At 35.0% G+C, this 24,308-nt stretch overlaps 4 protein-coding genes across 5 annotated transcripts; 2 read left to right on the forward strand and 2 right to left on the reverse strand.

Moving 5' to 3' along the window:
- The first annotated feature begins 1,882 nt into the window (after positions 1–1,882).
- On the forward strand, positions 1,883–5,681 carry LOC111791442 (cytokinin hydroxylase-like). The gene is made up of 5 exons (XM_023672787.1): positions 1,883–2,197; positions 2,268–2,494; positions 3,589–3,830; positions 4,458–4,848; positions 5,248–5,681. Exons 1-5 carry the CDS (start codon positions 1,915–1,917, stop codon positions 5,665–5,667), a joined length of 1,563 nt encoding a protein of 520 aa, XP_023528555.1. The 5' UTR covers positions 1,883–1,914; the 3' UTR covers positions 5,668–5,681.
- A 5,812-nt stretch (positions 5,682–11,493) lies between these two features.
- LOC111791545 (LOB domain-containing protein 41) lies at positions 11,494–12,982 on the reverse strand. Its single transcript, XM_023672930.1, has 2 exons — positions 12,617–12,982; positions 11,494–12,521 (listed from the first exon to the last, which is right to left on the reverse strand). Exons 1-2 carry the CDS (start codon positions 12,804–12,806, stop codon positions 11,788–11,790), a joined length of 924 nt encoding a protein of 307 aa, XP_023528698.1. The 5' UTR covers positions 12,807–12,982; the 3' UTR covers positions 11,494–11,787.
- A 2,730-nt stretch (positions 12,983–15,712) lies between these two features.
- Positions 15,713–17,636, reverse strand: LOC111791243. Its single transcript, XM_023672506.1, has 3 exons — positions 17,520–17,636; positions 16,585–16,834; positions 15,713–16,437 (listed from the first exon to the last, which is right to left on the reverse strand). Exons 2-3 carry the CDS (start codon positions 16,801–16,803, stop codon positions 16,129–16,131), a joined length of 528 nt encoding a protein of 175 aa, XP_023528274.1. The 5' UTR covers positions 16,804–16,834; positions 17,520–17,636; the 3' UTR covers positions 15,713–16,128.
- Positions 17,637–21,084: 3,448 nt separating this feature from the next.
- LOC111790810 (protein ABA DEFICIENT 4, chloroplastic) lies at positions 21,085–24,236 on the forward strand. 2 transcript variants are annotated; one of them, XM_023671875.1, is made up of 7 exons: positions 21,085–21,261; positions 21,356–21,432; positions 22,522–22,735; positions 23,237–23,337; positions 23,419–23,547; positions 23,672–23,760; positions 23,906–24,236. In XM_023671875.1, the coding sequence occupies exons 2-7, from the start codon at positions 21,379–21,381 to the stop codon at positions 24,051–24,053; spliced, it is 735 nt and encodes a 244-aa protein (XP_023527643.1). In that variant the 5' UTR covers positions 21,085–21,261; positions 21,356–21,378; the 3' UTR covers positions 24,054–24,236. The 2 variants fall into 2 exon arrangements, with proteins under 2 accessions (XP_023527643.1, XP_023527642.1); XM_023671874.1 differs by having other exon boundaries at positions 21,090–21,261; positions 21,344–21,432.
- The last annotated feature ends 72 nt before the right edge of the window (positions 24,237–24,308 follow it).

Consider the following 24,308-nt stretch of genomic DNA (forward strand, 5'->3'; position numbering starts at 1 on the left):
AAATATTATATTTTTACCCTTGAATCTTTGATTTAGTTTCTTGAGGTTTCAACATGTTACTTTTTTAACCGTAAAATCTTCAAACTTGGAACCAAATGAAAATTAAACACCACATACTGAATTTTGAAACCTATGAACTCGTCAATTTTTACCGTTTTTTAATAAACAATCAAGAAATTTACCTTCGCTCACCATTTTCCTATTATTAGATCATTATATATCTATGATAATTAAATTACTAATTTTATTTCAAAGAAAAAAAAAAACAATTTAAACGTGGGATAGTTTAAAGTGGAGGGAGAATTCTTTCACGTATCCACCAAAGACATAATAGTAAGCTAATAGCCTCAAAAGATTGTGATATCAATTACAAAATGAGTTGATATAGCAACATTGCTTACAACATGGGGAGTAGCTAGTGATTAGATATCACTAATCAACAAGTGGGTTTTGAGATTTGGAAATTAATTTATAAACTAAATCATAGCCCTGCATTTTCGTGTTAAAAACCAACTAAATTTTGATCGTTTGTTTTTAGGGTCGGTCACAAACATGTTCGTATTCTTTATTATTATTTTTTTAAAATAAATAATTTAAAATAAGTATCAGCATACCAATTTGAACATAATTCAACTTGTTAAAATATATCATTTGAGCGGTTCAAATCTTCCTCATATGATAACTATAATAAGAACTTATTCATAAACGTCCACCAAAATCATTTACAAGTCTAGAGCAAGACCTACAATATTTAGAGCTTTTGTTATGATGTTTGTTGAGTTGTAAAAAAATAGAGTGAAAAGGCAAAATTTAGGAATTAGAACCTAAATAGGACCCCCAACAGGCCCTTTCCTATAATGTTGGTACATTTGTTTTGGAGGAAAGGAATAGTTAAAATCTTCAAAAACCTTTAAATTCAGAGTTCAATTNAAAAAAAAAAAAAAAAAAAAAAAAAAAAAAATCTTCTCCAAGATTTTCTCTATTTTAAAAGTTTTCAAACATAGTTCACGAGCCTATTAAGTTCATACTATTAATTTGTCTAATACATAGATGATATTCTAACCATGTGACACCCGAGTAAAGAAAGGATGCATAAATAAATCGAAACTATATCTGAATGAGAATGATTTTGGGTACAGGATGAAAGTTATTACCTATAATAACAAAGTGTACCTTTCTCTCGTGACTAAATCATAGAAACTTCATAGTTAAGGTGTTTTACTTAGAGCAGTTCTATGTTGGGTGATCTTTTATAAATTTTTCTAGGATACATGTGAGTGAGGATAAAACATGCTGGAAGGACTCGTGTTGGTGGTCTATGAAGATAGTAGGTAACGTGACCATGTCGCAGAGGAATATCAGGGCTACTAGGTGTTGAATCTAGCCAAAGACGGTCGAAAATAGCACACTAGGCCAACTCGTCAGACCTTTTGGCACACGCGATTGGCTACACTAAAATGACAAACCGAGTCTACCTTCATGCCCTATTGAGAAATCCTACGAGAGGAGCTTCCCCACAAGATCACATCCTCCAAATAGACCGACTAAAGAGTAATCATAGAATCAGTAGTTTCGAGATCACTGAAACCCACAATTACAAAAACACACAAGAATCAGTAACTTTAGAACACCAATGTCTAGAACTTCTAGACAAGATCAAAGTAAGCAATCTAACTTATGAACAACTCGGTTTTGAATAGCATACTTAAACAAGTTGTAATCGACCGTCATAAGACAAGACCACCCAAAAAAAACACATCACATGCATAGAACAACAAAAAAAAAAAAAAAAAAAACATTTTTTTTTTAACAAGTGAGTTGTCCATTATAAATAGACTCATTCCTTCATCCATTAAAAAACCCACCAATCTCTCTCCTATTTTCTGTTTCTAACAAAGCTTCCTCTTTTCTTCCATGGCCTTCATAATTTTTCTAACAACACTTCTTCTAATATTTATTGCATCACTTGCAAGGATTTCATATGATACTTTCTCATTCTACTGCCTCACCCCTAGAAGAATTCGGAAGACGATGGAGCAACAAGGCGTTCGTGGCCCGAAGCCCCGGCTGCTGATCGGAAACATCCTTGACGTAGCGGGACTTGTGGCGAAGTCCACGGCCAACGACATGAGCTCAATTGATCATGATATCGTCGACCGCTTATTGCCTCATTACACCATTTGGACAAAGCAATATGGTACGAATAGTGCTAAGAATATGAATAAATGATTGAATATACGATGAACCCGTTTGGTTTGATCGAACAGGGAAGAGGTTTATTTACTGGAACGGGACCGAGCCGCGGCTGTGTCTGGCCGAGACGGAGTTGATCAAAGAACTGTTGGGGAAGAAGAGTAGTGTGTGTGGGAGATCATGGCTGCAACGACAGGGGACCAAACATTTCATAGGGAAAGGATTGTTGATGGCAAATGGGGAAGATTGGTATCATCAACGTCACATCGTGGCTCCTGCGTTTATGGGAGATAAGCTTAAGGTGAGATCGTTTTTCGGAATGAACCGTTTAATTACGACTTATTTGATTGTTTTTCAGAATGAACCGTTTAATCTATATATTATCGGTGAGATCCCACCTCAGTTGGAGAGGAGAATAAAATATTTAACTGTGTGAAAACCTCTCCATAGTAGACGCGTTTTTTCTGGTAAAGTAAAAAAAGGAAGTGGGTTTGGACTGTTACAGAAGATATCAAAGCCAAACACTGGGTTATGTGCCAATGAGGAGGCTGAACCCTGAAGGTGAGTGAACACGAGGCGGTGTGCCAGCAAGGACGTTGGCCTCAAAGGGGTAGACACAAGGCGGTGTGCCAACAAGGACGTTGGCCCTGAAGGGGTGGACACGAGGCGATGTGCTAGCAAGGACGTTGGCCTCAAAGGGGTATACACAAGGCAGCGTGCCAACAAGGGCGTTGGCCTCAAAGGGGTAGACACGAAGCGGTGTGCCAACAAGGACGTTGGTCCTGAAGGGGGTGGACACGAGACAGTGTGCCAACAAGGACGTTGGTCCTGAAGGGGGTGGACACGAGACGGTGTGTCAGCAAGGACGTTGGCTCCGAAGGAGGTGGATTAGGATGTCCCACATCGATTGTAGAAAAAAACAAGTGCTAGCGAGGACGCTGGCCCCGAAGGAGGTGAATTATGAGATTTCACATCGGTCAGAGAGGAGAACAAACTACTCTTTCTAAGAATATGAAAACTTCTCGCTAGTAGACACGTTTTAAAATTTTAGAGGGATGCTCGGGAAGACTTAAAGGGAGGACAATATCTATTAAGGGTGAAGTTGAACGATTACATTTTTCAAATAAAATCTACGAATTGTCGGAAGAGATCTATTCTCGAATGACAGATGAATTGGAAGGTTCATATCAAAATGGTTCATTGTACCTTTTGTTGGTTAAAAAAGAGAATGGTGGGACCCACATGTATGAACAATATTTGTCAAAAAAAAAAAAAAAAAAAAAAAAGGATTTTTAGTATTTTTATTATATTTGGGACAAAGAAATTGAATTTATTTTATATATTTGTAATCATATTATTGGAATTTTTATATGATTTTTGTAATGACATGTAAAGAGCTATGCGGGGTTCATGGTGGAATGCACTAACAAAATGATCCAATCAATGGAGACCGAGTTGGAATCGGGCCGGACCGAGTTCGAGATCGCCGATTACATGAAGCAACTCACCGCCGACATCATTTCCCGGACCGAGTTCGACACCGACTCCGACAAGGGTAACCAAATCTTCCACTTACTCACTCTTCTCCAGCGCCTCTGCGCCCAAGCCAGCCGCCACCTCTGCCTTCCCGGTAGCCGGTAAGCTACCTGTCTTTTAAATTCACAATTTTTCTATTTATGTATTATCCAAGACTTTAAAAAAAATATATTATATTAAAAAATTAAAAGATTTTACACTGCCAAGTCATCTGCTACCAATTATTGTCTTGTTTATGCTTTGACTTTTAGACATTTAGACTTTTAGACTTTTCTTCAATGTTCTTACCGTCTATTATGGAGACGGAGAGCTTTCCACACCTTTGTCAAAAATGTTTTACTCTCCTCCCCAACCGACATAGAATCTCACAATTCATCCCTTTAGGGCAGAGTCTCCTGACTAACATTCATTCTTTTATGCAATTGATGAGGGTTCTCACAATCTACTCAATCCATCTCCCTTAAGAGCTCAACCTCCTTGCTAACATTCATTCTTCTGTCCAATTGACGTGAGTTCTCAAAATCTACTTCCTTCAGGGCCCAACGTCCTTGCTGGCATTCGTTCGCCTCTCCAATCGATGTGGGTTCTCATAATTCACTCCCTAGCAGTGGGCTTGGACCATAAGCCCACTACATATGTTGTCATTGTCCTTAACAAGTGACATTAAAACCGTGTCTCTAACTTAGCTATACTGATAGAATCTTTTGGGCGTGCATGTTTTGGTGCAGGTTTGTTCCAAGTAAATACAACAGAGAAATAAAGTCACTAAAGAAGGAAGTGGAGAGGCTGTTAATGGAGATCATTGAAAGCAGAAAAGATGGTGTGGAGATAGGAAGAAGCAGTTGCTATGGAAGTGATCTATTGGGAATGCTATTGAATGAGCTGCAGCAGAGGAAGAACAGCAGCACCACCACCAGCACCACCCTCAACTTGCAGCTCATAATGGACGAATGCAAGACCTTCTTCTTTGCTGGCCATGAAACCACCGCTCTTTTGCTCACTTGGACCATCATGTTGCTTGCTACTAACCCTAATTGGCAACACATGGTTCGTGCCCAAGTTAACCAAGTTTGCAACGCTCGAACCCCGTCTATTCAACATCTCTCTAAGCTCACTTTGGTAACCAACCTATCTCCTCCTCCTCGTTCCATCAAAATTTTCAAAAATACCCACTAATTTCATATTAACATTCTTAACTGTCGTTTCAAAACAATTTTAAAAAGTTCTTATTGTCAATATATAGATAGAAATCCTCTGTCTACCTCAACAGTAAAAAAATATTTAAAATTTTTTCTAGAAATTCACGGGTATTAATGTTACTTTTGAAACATGGTACTAACCGTATAAAGGTATTTGTGACGTTTTGACTGACAAAATATTAATGGGTTTCATCCAAAACCAACCAACAGTAAGTACATTTTGGAATCGTTTTAAAAAATTAAAGTTAACGTAGACTATGCGTGTAGTACGAGGAACAGGAGACATGACATTGATGTACACATGATATGTTTTGGTCAGCTAAACATGGTGATAAACGAGTCCCTAAGGCTCTACCCGCCCGCCACGGTGCTTCCAAGAATGGCGTTGGAGGACATGAAGCTAGGAGACATGGACATCCCCAAAGGCCTGTCCATATGGATTCCGGTGCTGGCGATTCACCACAGCGAAGAGCTATGGGGCAAAGATGCCAACCAGTTCAACCCCAACAGGTTCGGCGCCAAGGCGTTCGGTGGCGGGCGGTTCATTCCATTTGCAGGCGGACCAAGAAACTGCATCGGCCAAGGGTTCGCCATCATGGAAGCTAAGATCATCTTGGCTATGTTGCTGTCCAAGTTTAGGTTCACTATTTCCGACACTTATCGCCATGCTCCTGTTGTTGTTCTCACCATTCAGCCTAAGTATGGAGTTCAAGTTTGTTTGACTCCCTTCACTTCTTAGAACCCTTTATTATTATTCTTCTTCTCTACTCGTCTTCCCAATAAACATAAACTTTACATGTTCGATTACAAACCCGTCTCTTATTTCATTCGATTACAAACGCGTTAAATCTAAAAATATTTCGTAAGAAAAAAAATATAAGAAATGGTTCGTTCTCCTCTCCAATCGAAATGGGTATATATATATATATATATTATATTGGAGTGGGGCGGGGTCGGGGAATGTAATCCATGTCCTAGTCTCCATTTAGCTAACGAAAAAAATATCTCCGTGGTCCCTCCCTTACTTTCCATTTAAACGAGGATTATGTACCACGCGGGTTAAATGAACATCTCTACGTTCAATACTGAAATTTTCATTTTTATATTTATAAATTTTTCATAACCGTGACAATTATTTATTAAATTTTTATATTTATTAAAATATTAAGAAAATACATAATATAATATTAAGAAAAAGTATATATTTTTTATAATAATACTGGATTTGAACAAATAGTGGACTTCTAACTTCCCCTTTAAATTAAATAGTCATAGAAATAAAAATAAAAATAAATTAAGATTAATTGAATTAATATAATTATATATATGGAGAAGTGGATATATGTCTTATTCTCTAGGTTTCATGCTCCATAAACTTAGCAATGATGTGCCATCACTATTTACCTTTCTTTTTCCTATTAAATTAAACGTATCCCGACCAAACTGGACTATCCAACTCAAACCATAAAGGTTAGGTTGTGAGCTATATTCGGGTTGCTCAGGTCACCAACCCAACTAACCTGAAATTTCGAGTTAGCCCAGAAGAATAGATATATACTCATATTTTTAATCCAAATGTTTAAATCTCTCGAACTCCATTTGTGATGCTAAAAAAGAATACCACGAGGTAACTCGGAAAAGATGTATTTAATAATAATGATAATAAGAAAATGAATGGCCAAAGTAGTGGCCATGTTCATGTTGAGNAAAAAAAAAAAAAAAAATTTAAAATTTTTTAATCAAATTATACGTAAATTCAGATAAGTGTTACAATCTTAACTTTAAATACTGGAAATTCTTCGTTTTGTATTTAATAAATTATAAAATATTTATAAGCGAAGATAATTATTATTATTATTATTTTTTCGTCCACACCAACCCACAACCTTCCTTCCCACTCATTTCTCATTTTAAAAATATGATTATTTAATTTTATATAATTTAATTTTTAAATTTTAAATTTGTAGTGGGTAACCATCCATTTTTTAGGGTTTATTTAAAAAATAAATAAAATTAAAATATATAATTAATTAATTAAGATAGAAACAAATATAGAATTAATTATTTTATATATAGCTAAGGTTGGAGTGGCTAACCATCATTGCATCGTCTTAATTAATTGATGCCTCGTGCAAGGTGCAAACCTTATGTTATAAATAATATATACTATTCCCTACCTTATCATACTACTTGCACATATATTATAAATTTAATTTTAACGGGTTAAGACATATATTCTTTTAATAAAATTTAATATATAGTCTGATGTGTAATTATAATTAATAAAATTTAAACGTGGAAGATAAAAATCAGGAAGCATATACTTTAGGGTGAGAGGATATATTCAATGACAATTTAGTGCTTCTTTCCCACCGGTGATCATAACAACTAGAAATGACTTGTTATTACCTTTTACGTATATATATAAAAATTTATCATATATATTATTCTTCGTGACCGACCCAATTTAATGAAAAGGGTTTTGTTCGATTGAGACAGATCAAATTGATCTTCTCTTATATGAAAAGGGTTTTACTCGATCGAGATTTGATCAAATCGATCTTCTCTTAAATGAAAAGGGTTTTGCTCGATCGAAATCAGAACAAATTGATGATTGTCGTTAGCCTTACGGTTTTAAAACGCGTCTACTAAGGAGAGGTTTTCACACCCTTATAAGGAATGCTCGGTATCTGGCTCTGACCCCGACCGACGTGTGATCTCACAATCCTCTCCTCTTTAGGGCCAGTGTCATCGCTTGCACACTATTTGGTTTCTGGCTCTGATACCATTTTTAACAGCTCAAGCTCACCGATAGCAGATATTATCTGCTTTGGCCCATTATGTATCGTCTCCAACTGATGTGAAACGCATTTGTTAGGGAAAGATTTCCACACCCTTATAAAGAATGTTTCGTTCCTCTCTCCAACCAATGTGGGATCTCACAAAACTATAACATGTAATATGAGATTCTACTAGGGTTAGGCCCTAACAAGTCACATGTGAAGTTACTCATTATGTGGATATGATATGATCTATGAGAGTCGTGCCTTAAATGATATTAGTTATATAAGATGTGGTTGCCCCTCGACAATTGAAATGATTACGAGGTCGCGATTCACCTTTATGTGTGTATTATTGAGATAAGTGTAGAAGAGCCAAATGATGTCAATTCAATATCGAGATAAGCTTATAGGAGTTATCCAATGTATCAAATTGAATCGTGACGTCGTCCATCATTCACCTTAACCCTTGTAATCTTTATTCCTAGATGTCGAGTCAACTGCTACGTCTTAGCACATTTAAAGAGAATTAGCTACCTCTAAGTTTGAGTGGCGTTTCACTTCCTAAACCCAAATTTATCCATTGATCCTTCAATATTGTCCACCATCGTGCTATAGAAGTTACCCTATTACTTGGGTGGACTTGCCACAACCCGATCTTTCTTCTTAGCAAGAACTATTACAATCGAATATGGCTAAGAATGATTTGAAAGGGTATTATGACCCTAGGAACTTCAAGAATTGGCCTAAGAAAGAGCCAAATGTGAGCCAAATGTGAGTGCATACAACAGCAAATTCAAAGAGAACTAGCTAGCTCGTGGTTTGAGTGGCATTTCACCTCCTAACCAGACTCAGCCACGATTCTTCCATATTGTCCACGAACATGCTATAGGGGTAACCCTATCACTTGGGTGGAATTGTCACAACACGAGCTTTCTTTTTAGCAAGAATTATTACAATCAAATAATGACTAAAAACGATTTGAAAAGACATTATGAAACTAGAATTTTGAAGGTTTAGTCAAGACTTAGCTTAGGACTCCACTACTCGTTGTATTTGGTTTTGATATTGCTTCCACGCATGACTAAAGAACCTCGAGAAATCTATTTCGTGTAGCTAGGTTAGCACGAGTACACGACCATATACAATGGTATTAACAACAAGTACTTTTTAAACAACATTAGGAACTAACAAAACGCTCCCGACAAACATTACGCTGATCAATGTGCGATTTTCTAAATATCAAAACTTAAATCATATGATTCGAAAACGACCCTTATGTTGAGCCGACACAAACCCTTGATGAAGAACGAAGAACAAGAACAAGAACAACGAGCTTCCCTCGTCCTCATGTGAATGTTTCAATAATGATATATAGTCGGCTTTCCCCTTGTTTCCAAAACATGTCAAATTGTATGTGTCAAATCTTGTGCCCCAAATTCATCAAAACACAAAACAAAGAATAATGCTTTACCAATATGTGACAATGACTCAACTTTCCCTATCATCTTCACTCTCCCTTTTTGCCCCCACCCAACCCCTTTTTTTACGATTTCTTTTTCAATTTCATATCATCGGGATTGCTCGGTTAACTGATTTCGAGATTCACAGCTAGCTGGTTAAGAGAGTGTAAGTGGAACTCTCAACGTCCATGATTCGGATCACAAATTATTATCCTAGTTACAGACCATGTTACGTACTTGTCACTCTTAAGAGTGAAGACGACTATCCCCACAAACCAACACGAGTTCTTTTACCATGTTTTGTCAAGAGGTGACCCAACATAGAATTGCTCATAGCAAAACGCACTACATACGATCTCAGTTCATTCATGTATCTCATTTTTACTCGAGCGTCGTTCTCATTCAAATGTAGTCTCGATTCATTCATGTACTTCTGTTTTACTCGGGCATCACAGGGAGCCATGAAACTAACCCTAAACAACCTTGTAAATAATCAAAATGGACTTAAAACTTTTTAAAAACATGCATGTGCTAACATTCAAAATGTTCATACCAAGTTTTTGAAACAAAAGTTATAATGGGAAAAAAATGGAGGTGGGAGATGTTTATGTGTTCATATAAATGAAGCAAAGCAAGTCACATCAATTATTTCACTAAACAAAGAACAAACCATATGGTAGGTGAGGATCCCTTGTTTCCCATTATTCATATCCCCCAAAGTACACCTAAATTTAACCTAACCCTAAACCCTAAACCCTAAACTCTAAACCCTAAACCCTAAACCCTAAACGCTAGAACTAGAAATATACATTTTTAAAAGCAATAGTATGTATGTATGCCTACTTCAAGCACTTCATTATTGATGTTGGAGATATTAATTCTTTATTGTCGAGTATCAAAATATTTAGATTCCTATACTATGAATTACATTTACGTAGCTAGTAATAACTTGGCGTAGTTATGAACGTATAATACTAGTTAGACATGTTTAACCTCGTAAAGTTAGCTCGATCGGATCCTTATTCATCTAATAGTAGAATCGTGATTAATAAAATATTATGATAAAGATGAGTAGGAGGTAAGAAACTAGCCAAGATGTGTCCTTTTCTAATCCCTACAAAGAATAAATCAAACATTATAAGTACAAACCTTTTGTTTGAATTACATGGTGTGTATGTCTTTGTTCCAAATTACCAACAGTCTTTTGAGCATGTTCTAAAAAAAAACATGTTTAGTCAACTTGTCACGGAACATATATGTTTGAAATTATACAAATTAGACGGGTCGGGACTAAATATCAATGTCCACAATAATTTCTAAAATTCTCAGTTCTAAAATTATTGCCTAATAAGTTTCTGAATTCTCAATTTTGTGTTTAATAAGTTATTAAACTTTTTTTAAATTTGATAGATACTAAATTTAAAAAAAAAATAATAATAATAATAATAAACTATATATATATATATATATATATATATATATATATATATATATTAGTAACACTCCTTTTTTATGTTTAAATGCATATAATTAGGTAAATCTGTTGAGACTTTCATTTGGGCTTAGCGATTACTAATGGGCTTGGGGTGTAGGCTTTCTTATGTTGGGCTTGGACTTGAGCTACTGGGCTTGAGATAAGGGTGGGCCACTGGGCCTTTTTCTACTCAAAATTATTTGGAAATTGGAATTAATTGCTAAAAAAAAAAAGATTGAATTATTTGAATTTTCCAATTCTCACCCAAATTTTTTTGAACTATTTTTATTAATATGCTTCGGAAATTGAATTATTTTCGAAAAACTTTATTTATTATAGCTTAAATTCTTATAAATTGATTTATTAAGATGACATTTCAGATATAATTAATTGACCAAAAATTAATTTACATGTTTTTTATATGATTTCAATTTTGTCGGCGGCCAAATCCTAATCCATTGAACCTGACTATGTTGACTTCTATTTAGCATATTTACATGCTGAAACAATGGAATATAATATTAAAAGGGATTAATTAATAAAAAGTTTAAAAAGAAAATATAAATTCATTTTAAACAATATTCTTAAAAAAATACCTTTAAAATTTTAAAATATTCTAAAAAATATATTTTCGATTAGATGGAAACAAGTTAATTATTAGTATAATAGTGTTTAAAAAATATCTTAAAAAGTTAAAAAGCATACTATAATTAAAAAATAATTATGTTTAATAAGCAGAAAGTCGTATTTTTTATATTAATTTAACATTTTTTAAATTAAAAACTAATAGGTCGTATGTTGGGGTTTTTAATACGAATGTTGAAATATTTTAAAATATAAAAAATAAATAAATGAGAATCTAAGAACCATTTCGCCTCCTATTGCATTTTTACAGGATAGTCCTTTTCTATACAGATTGAGACCATTTTTTATATACAGAAGGGGAAAGGGTTAAAACAGTAAATTACAAGAAAGCGCAACTCGGAACGAACTAAACAAATGGTCGAGATCTCTTCTATGTCACCGTAGATAGCCAATCCCCGCCGTCAAAATTGTCCACTCTTTTATTCTTGCTTATTATTTTTCTGTTCTTATTATGGTTGCCGTCGTTGTGGGTGTGGGCTCACTATTGGGCCATTCTTTTAGGCTGCAAAATCAAGGCCCAATACAGTATTGCACGCCTCGTTGTTATTGGGCCTCAACCCAACGTCGGTCTCAATCTTCCGCTTCTTCATTGGAATCACGTGCTCGGCACGTGACACCGGCTTCATCCCCAGAGTTAGTTCTAGAGCTAATTCGCTTTGCGGAATTGGCACAGTGCCGCCGCCGTGACCTGGACGTTTTTGTACGGAAGTGGATTCTGATCGGAATAAAACTGGCAGTACTGGAGGAGGAGAGAACTCCGCCGTCGATACTGAAATCATGCTATCGGTTTCTTTGCTCTCGTTTTCAACATGTGGAGAGTCGGATTGGTGACTCAACGACGACTCGCCGCTTGACGATCGGTTCAACTCGATGGAACACAGTCGTCGAGTCGACTCATCCACGGTGGATGAGATTCCTTTACACGCTTTCGTCTTCACCGCAGACCGCTTGAACCGGCACCGAGTCTTGACTCGCCGATTGACTCCGCCGTCGATAGATGCAGCGGAGTTTTCATCCTTAGAAACGTGACGAATATCGTAGGCTTTCAACGGCGGTCCATCACCAGTAGCCGCCGCCTCAGAGTTAATCGGCGTGATCGGAGCACCTTTAAGAACGGCCTCAACAGCCGCCTGACAGAGTTGCCAACTACCAGACCACAACAATCCAACCGATCCGTAAATCGGATTCACAATACGGCCACAAGCCTCATAGAGAAGAGATCTAAAAATTGCTGGAAAACGAAAGCGGAAACAAAATTCAATCAAAATGCACAAAAATCAGAAATAGAATCCGATCCGAAATAAGAGAAAATCAAGGAGAACTAACCAGGACGGAGATGATCAGGACCAGCGTTGATAAGGTTCATGAGTCCAGCACGGCCATAGAACTTGGCGAGGAAAACAGTAGCGTTGGCTTGAGAATCAGGACTCTTGATCCAGTGCAAACAAGGTCGAATACTGCAATTTTCACTGCAACCTTTGCGAAGAACTCTGCAACCATTACAACTCATCCGCATTTTGATCAAGAACAGCAATGGCAGAAGGGAATCGGAAGCATAAAATTGGGAGAGAAAAATGGGGGAAAGGGTTTGTTGAAGTTTATGAGAAAGAAAGTACAGAAGGTTATTTAAGGGGGAAAGAAATGAAAGCTAATACAATCTGGGAGGGCACCGGGTTTTTCAGGGAAAATGGGAGCACGCAGTTTTAAAATAATTATAATAATAATAATAATATTAATATTAATAAATAAATAAATAACCGGTTTCCAATTTCCATGCTCGTGGAGCTTGGATTTTGAACCCACTTTTCCATGCTCTACCAGCACCCAAATATCATTCCTTTTCTTCTCTTCACCCGCTTTCCTTCTGCGTGTCTTCCACTCGCTTTATCCATTTTCATTTTTAAATTACTTTTAATAATTATTTTTAAACTTGTATGGGTATATATTAATTTTTTTACACAAATAAAATAATAATAAACATTTGAAAACTGATCCTAGTTAATAAATATTAGAAAATCCCAGTAGAGAGATCCAAGGCGCGTGGGTTTCGTTTTATTGTTATTATTATTATTATTATGTTTGCAGTCTCTAAATTGCCCTCGACCGACGCGGCACAAATAAGGAATCCCAGGAGGCAAGTGGCAAGGAAGATAAGGAGGGCAAAATAGTAAATTACATAAAATTTAACTCAAAGCTGACGACGGGTGGAAATAAAGGAGGAAGAGAAGACAACATGCAAAAAAAGCCAAAAAAAGAGGAGGCGCGTGTTGGAAAACGCGCTGAGGTTGTCAGAAAATGGTCGAATTGCCACATAACGTGGAATAAATACGGGCCCACGCACCCGGTATTAAAAATAATAAATAAATATCATTAGAGGTTAGAGAAATCTCCTGGTTTTCAGGAAGATGGAAGAAGAGTGGTTTTGTTTTGTTTTTTGTTTTTTTTAAGACAAAGAGACAAAAACCAAAACCAGGAGCTGGTTTTGTCCGGTTTTGCGGGTCTGTGGGCGCTCTATAACCCGTAGCCAACGGTTTCAATTTTTTTTTTTCTTTTTTTTTTTTTTAATTTGTATAAATCGCGTGCTTTTATAATAAATAAAAACTTTTTTTTCCAAAAATATTTTCTTTTCAATTATTTAAATTATAAATCTAATCAAATAAAAAATTATAAATGCATAAAATATTAGTGGAATTAATAAATAATCAACAAACAAACAAAAAAGATTAACTTAATTTATTGATAAAAATGTGCAATTTAATGGTATAAATATTAATCTAATCAAATAAGTAATTAATGTACGAAAATTAAAATTACTATAATTTAATATATTAAATAAGTAATCAATAAAAATAAAAGGTATTGTGATTAAATCATTAATAAATATTTAATTTCATTAAATCGAATACTCAAATTAGCAAATTTTACAATTGTAAGTTTGTTAATGTAATTTAATGTTTATTTATTTATTATTATTTGAATAATAAGTTGGGGTAAGAAATTTAAAAGATATATATTTTATTAAAATAATTTTTCTTTTGTTTTGCTAAAATTAGCAAGTGGTGATGGAGAGCAGAAAGAAGGAGGACACGTGGCAGAAGAAGAAGAAGAAGGGAGAAATGTGCCGTTCATGCAACGCAGAAAGGGAAAAGGAGGGATAGCGCGTGTGGGGGACGCACCCAGATAATCGTGGAAAAACGTCAGGTTAATGGGACTCCTGGTTTTTGGGAAGTCCGGAGTTTTGAATTCCATTTCCGGTTTGTGGTTTGTGGTTTTAGTGTGGGACTATGGGCGCCTCCCTTACCACCACGCAACTAATAGTACCAACTATTTAATTCAACTAATCTCTTATTTATAATTACTTACTCATCTATGACTAATCATTTCTTTTCTTTTCTTTTTTCTTTTTTTTTTATTTTATTTCCTTTACAATGGGCTTGTCGGATTCTTAATTGGGCCTGTTTATGGCCCAAATGACACTGGGCTTCTCATAACAATTGGAAGTCTTTAGCCCAGGCCCACGTGCAAAATGAGTTTGATCAAAGCCCAATAAGTAAAACTTTTTTTTCTTGGGTGGATATGGATCGATTCCCACAACAATCAACTCAACCTTTTTTTTTTTCATTTCATATTTAATTTAAATTCTTAGATTCTTGATTTTGTGCTGATTTTACCAAACTTAACGATCCAAAAACCAAGATTTGAACCTACTTTACATATTTTATTTTATCCTACTTTATGTGAACACAATCTAACCTACCACCTAATATCATATTTCTTATCTACTACAATTATTAATTAATAACAACAAACGTGGGAGTTCGAGAATTAGGAAGTAGTCTTAAACTCAAAAAGTAAAGGTTGTAGGTCACATGACTGCACCGAGTTGGTGACTATTGACAATAAGGATAATGTGTAGGAATTGGCCAGTATCGCTCAATTGGTAGAGCAGAGGACTCAAAATCTTAGTCTCACCGGTTTGCTATGAAAATAAATAAGGATAATGCGTAGGAAATGAAATGGTCAATATCGCTCAGTTGGTAGAGCATAGGACTCAAAATCTTCGTCTTACCGATTTGCTATGAAAATAAATAAGGATAATGGGTAGAAAATGAAATGGCTAGTATCACTCAATTGGTAGAGCAAATGACTCAAAATCTTCGTTTCACCGATTCAAATATGCTATCGACATGATATGATAGGTCTGGTCTCCCTACCCCTATCCCGAGAAAAAACTAACAATCCCATGATGGTACAAAAGACACAACTCCACAAACATCCAGAACCACATTCCTTTCGTGTGCTGATCTAAAAAACCAACAAAAATGTTAATCTAATTCGCAGACATCCTAAACAAAGCCTCGAACAAATTTAGACATTTTACTCTCAAACATCCTAAATAAAATGGCTGAACGAAAAAGAAGATAGAACAAACAATAATCCAAGAAGATGGGACAAATAATTACCACAATACATTTACATGGCAAATGGACCAAGAACCAAACAGCAAAAAACTCTATACATTAAAACTCATGGTGATCATCAAAAAAAGAAAAAGAAAAAAACAAGACTCATCCCTTCCCAAACCCAAACCTTTTTCTCTACAATACAAGGTTTGTTTGTCACTCAAACAAACACTCCCACCGTCCCACACAAAGCTACCTTAAAAAACCAAAAAAAAAGACAACAAATTCGGATGATCACCAGCAAAAACATCTTATATGTACACTACTACTACTAGAGATGATGGGTTCTCAAATTCTCTGGTTGTTAAAAGGTAAGCTTTAGGCCTGTGGTTGAAATGTTTTGTTGCAGCACACTCTTTAAGCTCCATTCTCTATTTACACTTCCANAGCAACTGCAGGGATCCTAGAATTCTGTCGGTCCCTACTAAGACAATCAAATCCTTCTACTCTAACTGCAGCCGGTTTTAGACCAAACTTCATCCTCGCACACCCTCCTCCTTTCGATGATGCAGACGATGGAGATGACAGACCTGATGGGGAGTATGCAGGCAATGCTGCCATAGGACTCACTTTCTCATCTCCAAACCGCGCATCTTGGATTAATGGGTTCGAAGCCCGGCTCGGCGGAGACCCACTAAAATATGGGGGCGACGAAGCTACGTGGCTGCTCGATTGTTCCGACCCCTATGCCATTCAACGTTCAAGTCAATTATATTGTATGATAAACAGAAAGAAAACAAGGTTGAAATCCAGACAACAAACCAAAGCTCTATAATGAATGATAATGATACCAAATCATATTCAAATATTGAACTTATAACTAGAACTTGCCTTCTTTAAGATGATATCTAGGAGATCTGCCCCAGCTTTTGAATCACAAAACTCAGTTTGGTGCCATCTTAAGGGCTGTTTAATGTGATTGTTAGCAAGAATTGCGAGTCGCCTGGGCTTTGGGCAGACAATTGGGTCCTTCAGATCAGAGATTGAGGCAAAGCCCTTAGTCTCCTCACGTGAAATAAACGTATTCTGCTTAACAATATAATGATTCATCTTTGAAACTGGCAGATCCACAGAAGAACGCCTGCAAATATCCCGATACCCGCTTTGAGACAATCGATACACAGCAACTCTAACACAGTCAGATCTAATGGAAAACTAGCCAAATATTCATTCAATCAAAGCTCAAAATCTCATAATTAGTCAGATCTGATCGAAAACTAGTAAAAAAATCCATTCTATCAATGCTAAAACTATAGCCAAGCAACAGATCCAAATCTCGTTAAGTTTAGAATCAACAGATCTGAGCTAAGAATCCAATTTCCATGAACAAAAACACAAAATCATAACCTTTCAGCTAATTTTTTGGACAAAAAACTTCAAAAATTTTCCCAACCAGCAACAGATCTGAGATCCAGACCAAGAAAACAAGAATAGATCTCTTTTTATATGAAAAAAAAAAAACTACCAAAGAACAGATCCTTAAAAACCGCGAACAACCTTTTTCAGAATCAACCTTTCCCTAACGAGGACAAACCCTACGCGAGACCACAACATGGATATATAGAATTAGGATTAAGGAAAACCAGGTAAGAGTCGTCTAGATCCGGGAAAAACGAAACAAAAATAGACAAACCACACAACAGCCAAAGAAATCGGAACGAAAAATCTTCGGGAAACCACACAAGAATTGAAAAAGAAATGGATAAAAATAGACAAAGAACAGATCAGTTCCATAGAAAAGGCGTAATAGAGATAGAAATTGAGACCTGAAGGAACCCAACCCAACAAAGAGATAAGAAAAGCTGGAGCTTTAAGCCACCGCCACGGGAGGGGAGAAAATCGTTAGAACGGAGGTGGGTTTTATTTATAATGGAAGAGGGTAAACGCTAAACGGACGACGACCGCTGGAAACGACGCCGTTCAGGGGAGATTTTATTTTTGGAAAATTAAAAAAAGGAGAAATTGGAATTTATTTTTCCTTTTTCTTTTTCCGACAAAAGGAAAATGATGGTGTGTTGCTTTTGAGCTGGCGTTGAGCAGTTGGAGTGTGTGGTAATTACCGCTAATTCAAAAAAAAATTATCTTCTATTTTTACTTTTAAAAGTTTTATTTATTTATTATTATTTAGTAAATTATTTCAATAAATTACAATTTTAATCCTTTATTTTTACTTTTATTTTTTATTTTTTAATTTTAGTGAATTATTTGAACTTATCTACTAACTATCTAAATTACAATTTTAGACATTTGGATTGCTTTCAACATTTTTGGTAGGTCATCTGTATTCTGTTTTATGTCTCATTTTTTTGCGTTCAAATTCACTGAATCTATTAATATACATGTAATTTTATTAAATATTAAATCTTTTATAAATTTTGAATACCATTTTTAAAAAAATAGTCCTTTAAAAGTATATTTTTTTATTAACTTAAAATATACAGATATATATATTATTGATTTATTAAATAGGCTAAAAATCAACTTTAAATTAAATGATCATTTTGAAATATTTTAAAAAAAAACTAATATTTAAAGTTTACCAAACTAGATGAGATTGAAATTGAATTATAATTGAAAATTTTGAATTATTTGATTATATTAGTATATAACGTTACCAAATTATGAAATTTTTGTAGCATTTTTGTAGCGATATAGTAGAGAGACAATTAAACGTGTTTCTCGTTGATTGTTGAGATAAGCTTTTATGCATGCACATGTATATTAGCAGATACTGGAAAATTGTTTTCCAAAATGTAGTTAAAGAGGAGAAAGTATAAGGACCATTTTTCATAAAACGGACCTTTAAATCTTCTCGTGTATTTATTCGTCAGAATTGATAGTTCATTAGAACTTTTTTATCCATTTGGTAACATTTCATGGCCAGAATTTGAATCAAAAGACAGCTATAAATTTTTTAGCATGATTTGAAATCGTACTAATAAAATTGTTCAAACCAAATAAATGTTAATTTTGACATCTTTTAGTCACTAAAAAATAGAAGAACAAACCAAATAAATGTTAATTTTGACATCTTTTAGTCACTAAAAAATAGAAGAAGATTAAATATTTGATATTTTTTATTAAGTTATTAAAATCATTTTAACTAGTTAAATTATTATTTAATTTTCATTTATTAATGAATAATAAAATGCCTTAAATTAGGATAATTTATTTAGCAATGAATCATAATAATTATCCTCGATTTTAATAAAATTATATATACTTTTTATGGTAAATAATTAAAATGATTAAATTGAAAAATTAGTAATATTACGTTGTATTTCAAAAAATCAAATATCATCTAAATAAATTATTTTAGGTGAGCTAATTATAAAAGGTTATTAATAAATTAGTAAAAAAATTAATTATTTATTTAAATAACATTTATAAATTAATTATTTCAATATAATATTGAATTAATTTTAATTAATTATAGTTATTATTATTAATTATAAATTTAATTTAAATTAATTACTTATGTTTTAAAATTATGATACATTAATGATACAATAAGCTAATCAAAATTAGTCAAAAGAAATAATCAATTATAAATAATTAGTTATAATTATTAAAAAAATAATTTTTTTTACTCATTATAATTTACTAGTAATTTCATTCTTCTCATAAACTTTTATTCCTAAAATAAATTAAATAGACATTTAAATAAATTATCACTGATTTATTTTAATTAAATTGTTAAAATATGATTAATTATTATTAAATGTCTACATGACAATAATTATTCTAATATTATTAAAAAGTATAGCCTAATATTATTAAAAGTATAGCCGGTTTTATTATAATTAATTAATATTAAATAAATTATTAAAATTATAATTTATTATCATTAAATATCATAATAATAAAATTCAATTATATTTCACATTAAAAGTTTATTCTAATAATTTTTGTATTTAAGTTAGTTTTAAATATTAATATCAGCTCAGTTCTCCAAATAAAAAATATATTACTCCAAAATAAAATAACTAAAGAATCAATTAAATAATAAAATTATGATTTCGATTCAAAATAATTTATAAAATTGACATTTTAATTTAGATTACTTTTCATTATGATTTTTTACCTTATCAATTTCGAATAAGTAACACAAATATTTGTCCTATATATATTTTTCGTCCCGGCTATGTGGATTCGTTGAATCTTAGGAGGTTTGTCTTCACCAATCGAACATCGCTTGTGCAGAATTCAAATTTGTTCAACTACACACGCCGACTGCGCGTGCATGTTCAATCATCTGCGACAGATCCGACTTGCCTCTACGCTAGGTCAAGTCATTCGACTCGACCTTGCCTCTGCTCGAGGCCAAAGTCTCTTAATACAACGTCGTATCTCATCTTGTCATCTCGATCTACCAGACTATAAAATTCACAACCCGAGCACGGTCAAATAAATTTTAATATTATTATCTTTACGATAAATTTGCAAAAAACACTTTTGCAGTATGGCGCTAAACTTTCAATCTATTTTGATCTAATTCGAGAGGAATATTGAAGTTAATCCACATGGAACATGTGACACATCTTTCTCTATATGTGACTTAGGCACCTAGAACATGTGTGGTAGGCACGATGTGTAGTTTTGATTATTTTACATGTCACATCATCTCGAAATGTACCGTTAAAGCACATGAAAGATAAGTGGATTCTTATCTCATCATGGTACGAATAATCATAAAAATAAAAAAATGCAAACGCCAGTCAATAAGCGATGTGTGCACTGGTCGGAGTAGGGGTAGACTCTTTCCCTAGTAGATGCATTTTAAAACCGTGAAGTCGATGATGATTTATAACAAGCCAAAACGAACAATATCTATTAACAATGGGCTTGAGTTATTACAAATGATATCAGAATCAGACATTAGGAGGGATGCTAGTAAAGACGTTGACTCCAAAAAGGGTGGATTGCGAGATCCTATATTAGTTGAAGAGAGGAATGAAAACCTCTACGTGACAGAATTTCTCTCTACCCAACTGTTGTTATTTCTCTATTCCTTGCTTATATAACGTCTCTTTCAAAAATCGAGGCCAGAGGCTCGAGCATACGTTGCTTGGCCGTAGGCGACACAAGAACGAATTGGCTTAGCTCAATTATTGTTGGAGAGTGAGTGCCGCACAATTGCAAGTCCGCTGCCATTAAAAGTGCGATTGTGATAAGAGACACGTTTTAAAACGTAAGTCTAACGACCATACATAACGAGAAGGGTAGCGGTGACCTTAGGGTTGTAGAAGAAAACAGAAGAAAGAGGGGGTTTGAGCGGAGTCAATAAAAGGTTATGGCGTGGAAGAAGGAGAGTATATAGTGGAGGGATTACTGTGAGAATGGGTGTGAAGCAAACAGGAAAAGCAATTCAGAAATGGGTCTCATCACAAACCAACAAAAAGTGGAAAGTGGAGAAGAAGTGGAAAGGACAACAATGGAGACGATAAGCATTACTCACCAACACCACTTTCGGACGAACACCTCTTCTAATATCTAAGTGCCAAACTTGTACGCTTCCTTTTTCTCTCTAAACTTTCTGTCTACCGCTTTTTTAGTTCCTCGTTCCCTTTAAACTCACTAACTTTTCTAGGGTTTGATGAAGACGCCATTATCGTTCTTTGCAACATGGCTTTCTCTCTTTATTCTTCTTGCGTTCCCAGTTCCCCTCTCTCAATTAAGGTGCGTTTTCTTGATGATTCTTGTCTGTTTGTTTTTCTCAGATCTGTGTATCTTAATCTATACTGAGTTGTGATACTGAAATCGTTGTGTTTTGCTTCCAAATTTTGATTTCAAGTGAATCTGGAATTTCATATTGTGCTTGGTTTTCTTGTTTAATGATTTGGGAATTCACTGTCTATAATGTTCATTGGGTTAAATCAATCCCAAAATGAAGAGGGAAATATACTCTTGGATTGGTTTTGCTCCAAATTCGAGTTGGATTAACTTACAAAGTCTACAAATCTAGTCTCAAACTGAGTATTGTGTCATGGATTTTGAAGATCTTCTTATTACATTCTTGAACTACTTGTATGATCATGGCTTAAAGTACATATTGATGATTCATGGTGCTTCTATTGTTGCTTATGCTCACTTTCAACGATCCAACATCAGTTGGGAGGAGAATGAAGCTTTCTTTATAAGGGTGTGTAAACCTCTCATTAGCAAACGCTGAGAGGAAGCCTAGAAAGGAAAGCTCAAATAGGACAATATCTGTTAGCGGTGGGCTTTGGCTGTTACAAATGGTATTAGAGCCAAATACCAAGCGATGTGCCAATGAGGAGGAAGCTCTTCGGGATGTGGACATGAGACAGTGTGCCAGCAAGGACGCTAGGCCCCGAAGGGGGGTGGATTGTGAGATCCCACATCAGTTGGGGAGGAGAACGAAGCATTCTTAATACGGGTGTGGAAACCTTTCCCTAGCAGACACGTTTTAAAAACCTCAAGGGGAAATCCGAAAGGGAAAGGCTAAAAAGGACAATATCTGCTAGCGGTGGGCTTGAGTTGCTTACGAACTTTAAATTTTCTGGTTAATCGTAGCCTTTGTTGGCTCTTGCCTCGAATTTCGTCTAATTGTGACCTTGTTAAACTTGGAGGGTCTCTGTCACTTGCATATGGAACACTTCTTTGACCCTATAAGTGCTTTTTAATCCATCTTCTGCTTGTATTCTTTGATTTTTCTGTATGCTTTAAGATTTGTAGCTTTGTTTTATCCAACTTTTGGAGTTTCCTCATCATGAAAGTTCATTTCCTGTCGAAAACTTGGGGCAGATTACAAAGCCCTGTTGTGATGTCAGACATGGCCTAAGATCTTCCATCTCTACAAGAAGTTATAGGCCTGATCTTTTAGGCCTATCAGTTCATGACTTGACTGCAGATGTATCAAGAAACTGGAGTTTCATTACAGGATCAAGAATTGCTATTAAACCAAAACTTGCAAGAGTGGATTTGTCCAAGAAAATTCATGGAGGAGTACATGCCTCATGTAATCACTTGCCCTTTGAACTTCTAAATTACTGAATGTTTTTAGAGTTGAGTAGCTATAATCATCTCTGTTGAATGGTTGTGACTATCGACGTTTTGTTTTGTGAATCTCCTCAATAGGATGATACATGTTTTGTTCGTCTGTCCAATTTACGGCCTATGATCCATAATATTGCTTCTTGCAAGAACATGATAAAAACATCCTTCAAAAAGTCCTACAGATCTTCTCTCCTGTCAGCATCTCGTGATCTTTCATACCCTCTCTTAGAATGTTTTGTAGATTTCGATATTTTCAGGGCCTTTGAGTCTATCATTTCTATATGGTTTCGTCTTTGTAGGATCATTTTTTGATTTATGATGCTTCTACTCGGGTGGGAATTGTTGTTAATACGCAACATGTAGCCAACCGAAGAGAGCCAAATAATTTATGTATTGAATTAAAGATCAAGAAGAATCTCCTTTCTTCTGTTATTTCTAAACGACTTTATGTTTTCATTTACAGGGTTGGCTAACGCTCAGGTTGCTAGCAATGCTTTTACTTTAGGTACAGTAGCTGTTCTACCCTTTTATGGCCTCATGGTTCTGGCTCCTAAATCAGAATTGGTATGCTAAATTTGAACTATTTTGCTGCATTCCAAAGCCACTTCCACAGTAATTATTAGGACATCTTTTTGATTTCTACAGACTAAGAGATCTATGCAAAGTAACATACCATATGCGGTGCTTGGGCTTCTATATGCATATCTTCTGTACCTTTCTTGGACACCCGAAACTTTGCAGCTTATTTTTGCAAGCAAATATTGGCTGCCAGAGGTGAGTATTTATTTGATCATTCGAGAAATTTCGACGATATCGTATGGGTTTGTTTTGTTTTAGTCCATGTATTGTATTGTATTGTATTGTTCAACTCATTGTCTGTGGCACTGTGAATGTTCAGCTGTCTGGTATTTTGAAGATGTTCTCTAGCGAAATGACATTAGCTTCTGCTTGGATTCACCTGCTGGTTGTTGATCTCTTTGCTGCAAGGTTTCTCTCTTCCTTTTCATTTAGTTGCCTTGCAAATTGCTGTTCTAATCTATGCTGTTAGTTTTATATAATTGCTAATAGCGTCCAGGAAAATCGAAACTTTCGTAACATTAAAAGGAAAAGAATTCTTCTCTGAATTTTGCAGGCAGGTTTTCCACGACGGAGTTGAAAATCAAATAGAAACTCGACATTCTGTGTCTCTTTGCCTCTTCTTTTGCCCCATAGGAGTCCTCATTCATGTTATCACCAAAGCATTAACACATAGAGATGGTCCTGCAAAACATGGTACGTGACAAGGCAGAATACATCTCAACTGATGCTTCTCACCCATCTCGTCAGGATTTGTTATTCTAAGCTCTTATTAGCAAATGTCATCAGAACTTGAAAGCTATGCAAAGTTTTAGCACCTAGTAAACTCCATTGTTTCGCTCTCGAGTATTTGATGCCTGCAAGTCTATGTTTGGGTTCAAACCATAGCATTAAAAGTGTCCAATCTTCCAAGTTTCGTAATGACCAAGAAGTGCTAGCTACTCGAACGAATGGAATCT

This window comes from Cucurbita pepo, chromosome LG03 (genome assembly GCF_002806865.2).
Source record: "Cucurbita pepo subsp. pepo cultivar mu-cu-16 chromosome LG03, ASM280686v2, whole genome shotgun sequence".
Classification (NCBI taxonomy): Eukaryota; Viridiplantae; Streptophyta; class Magnoliopsida; order Cucurbitales; family Cucurbitaceae; genus Cucurbita; species Cucurbita pepo.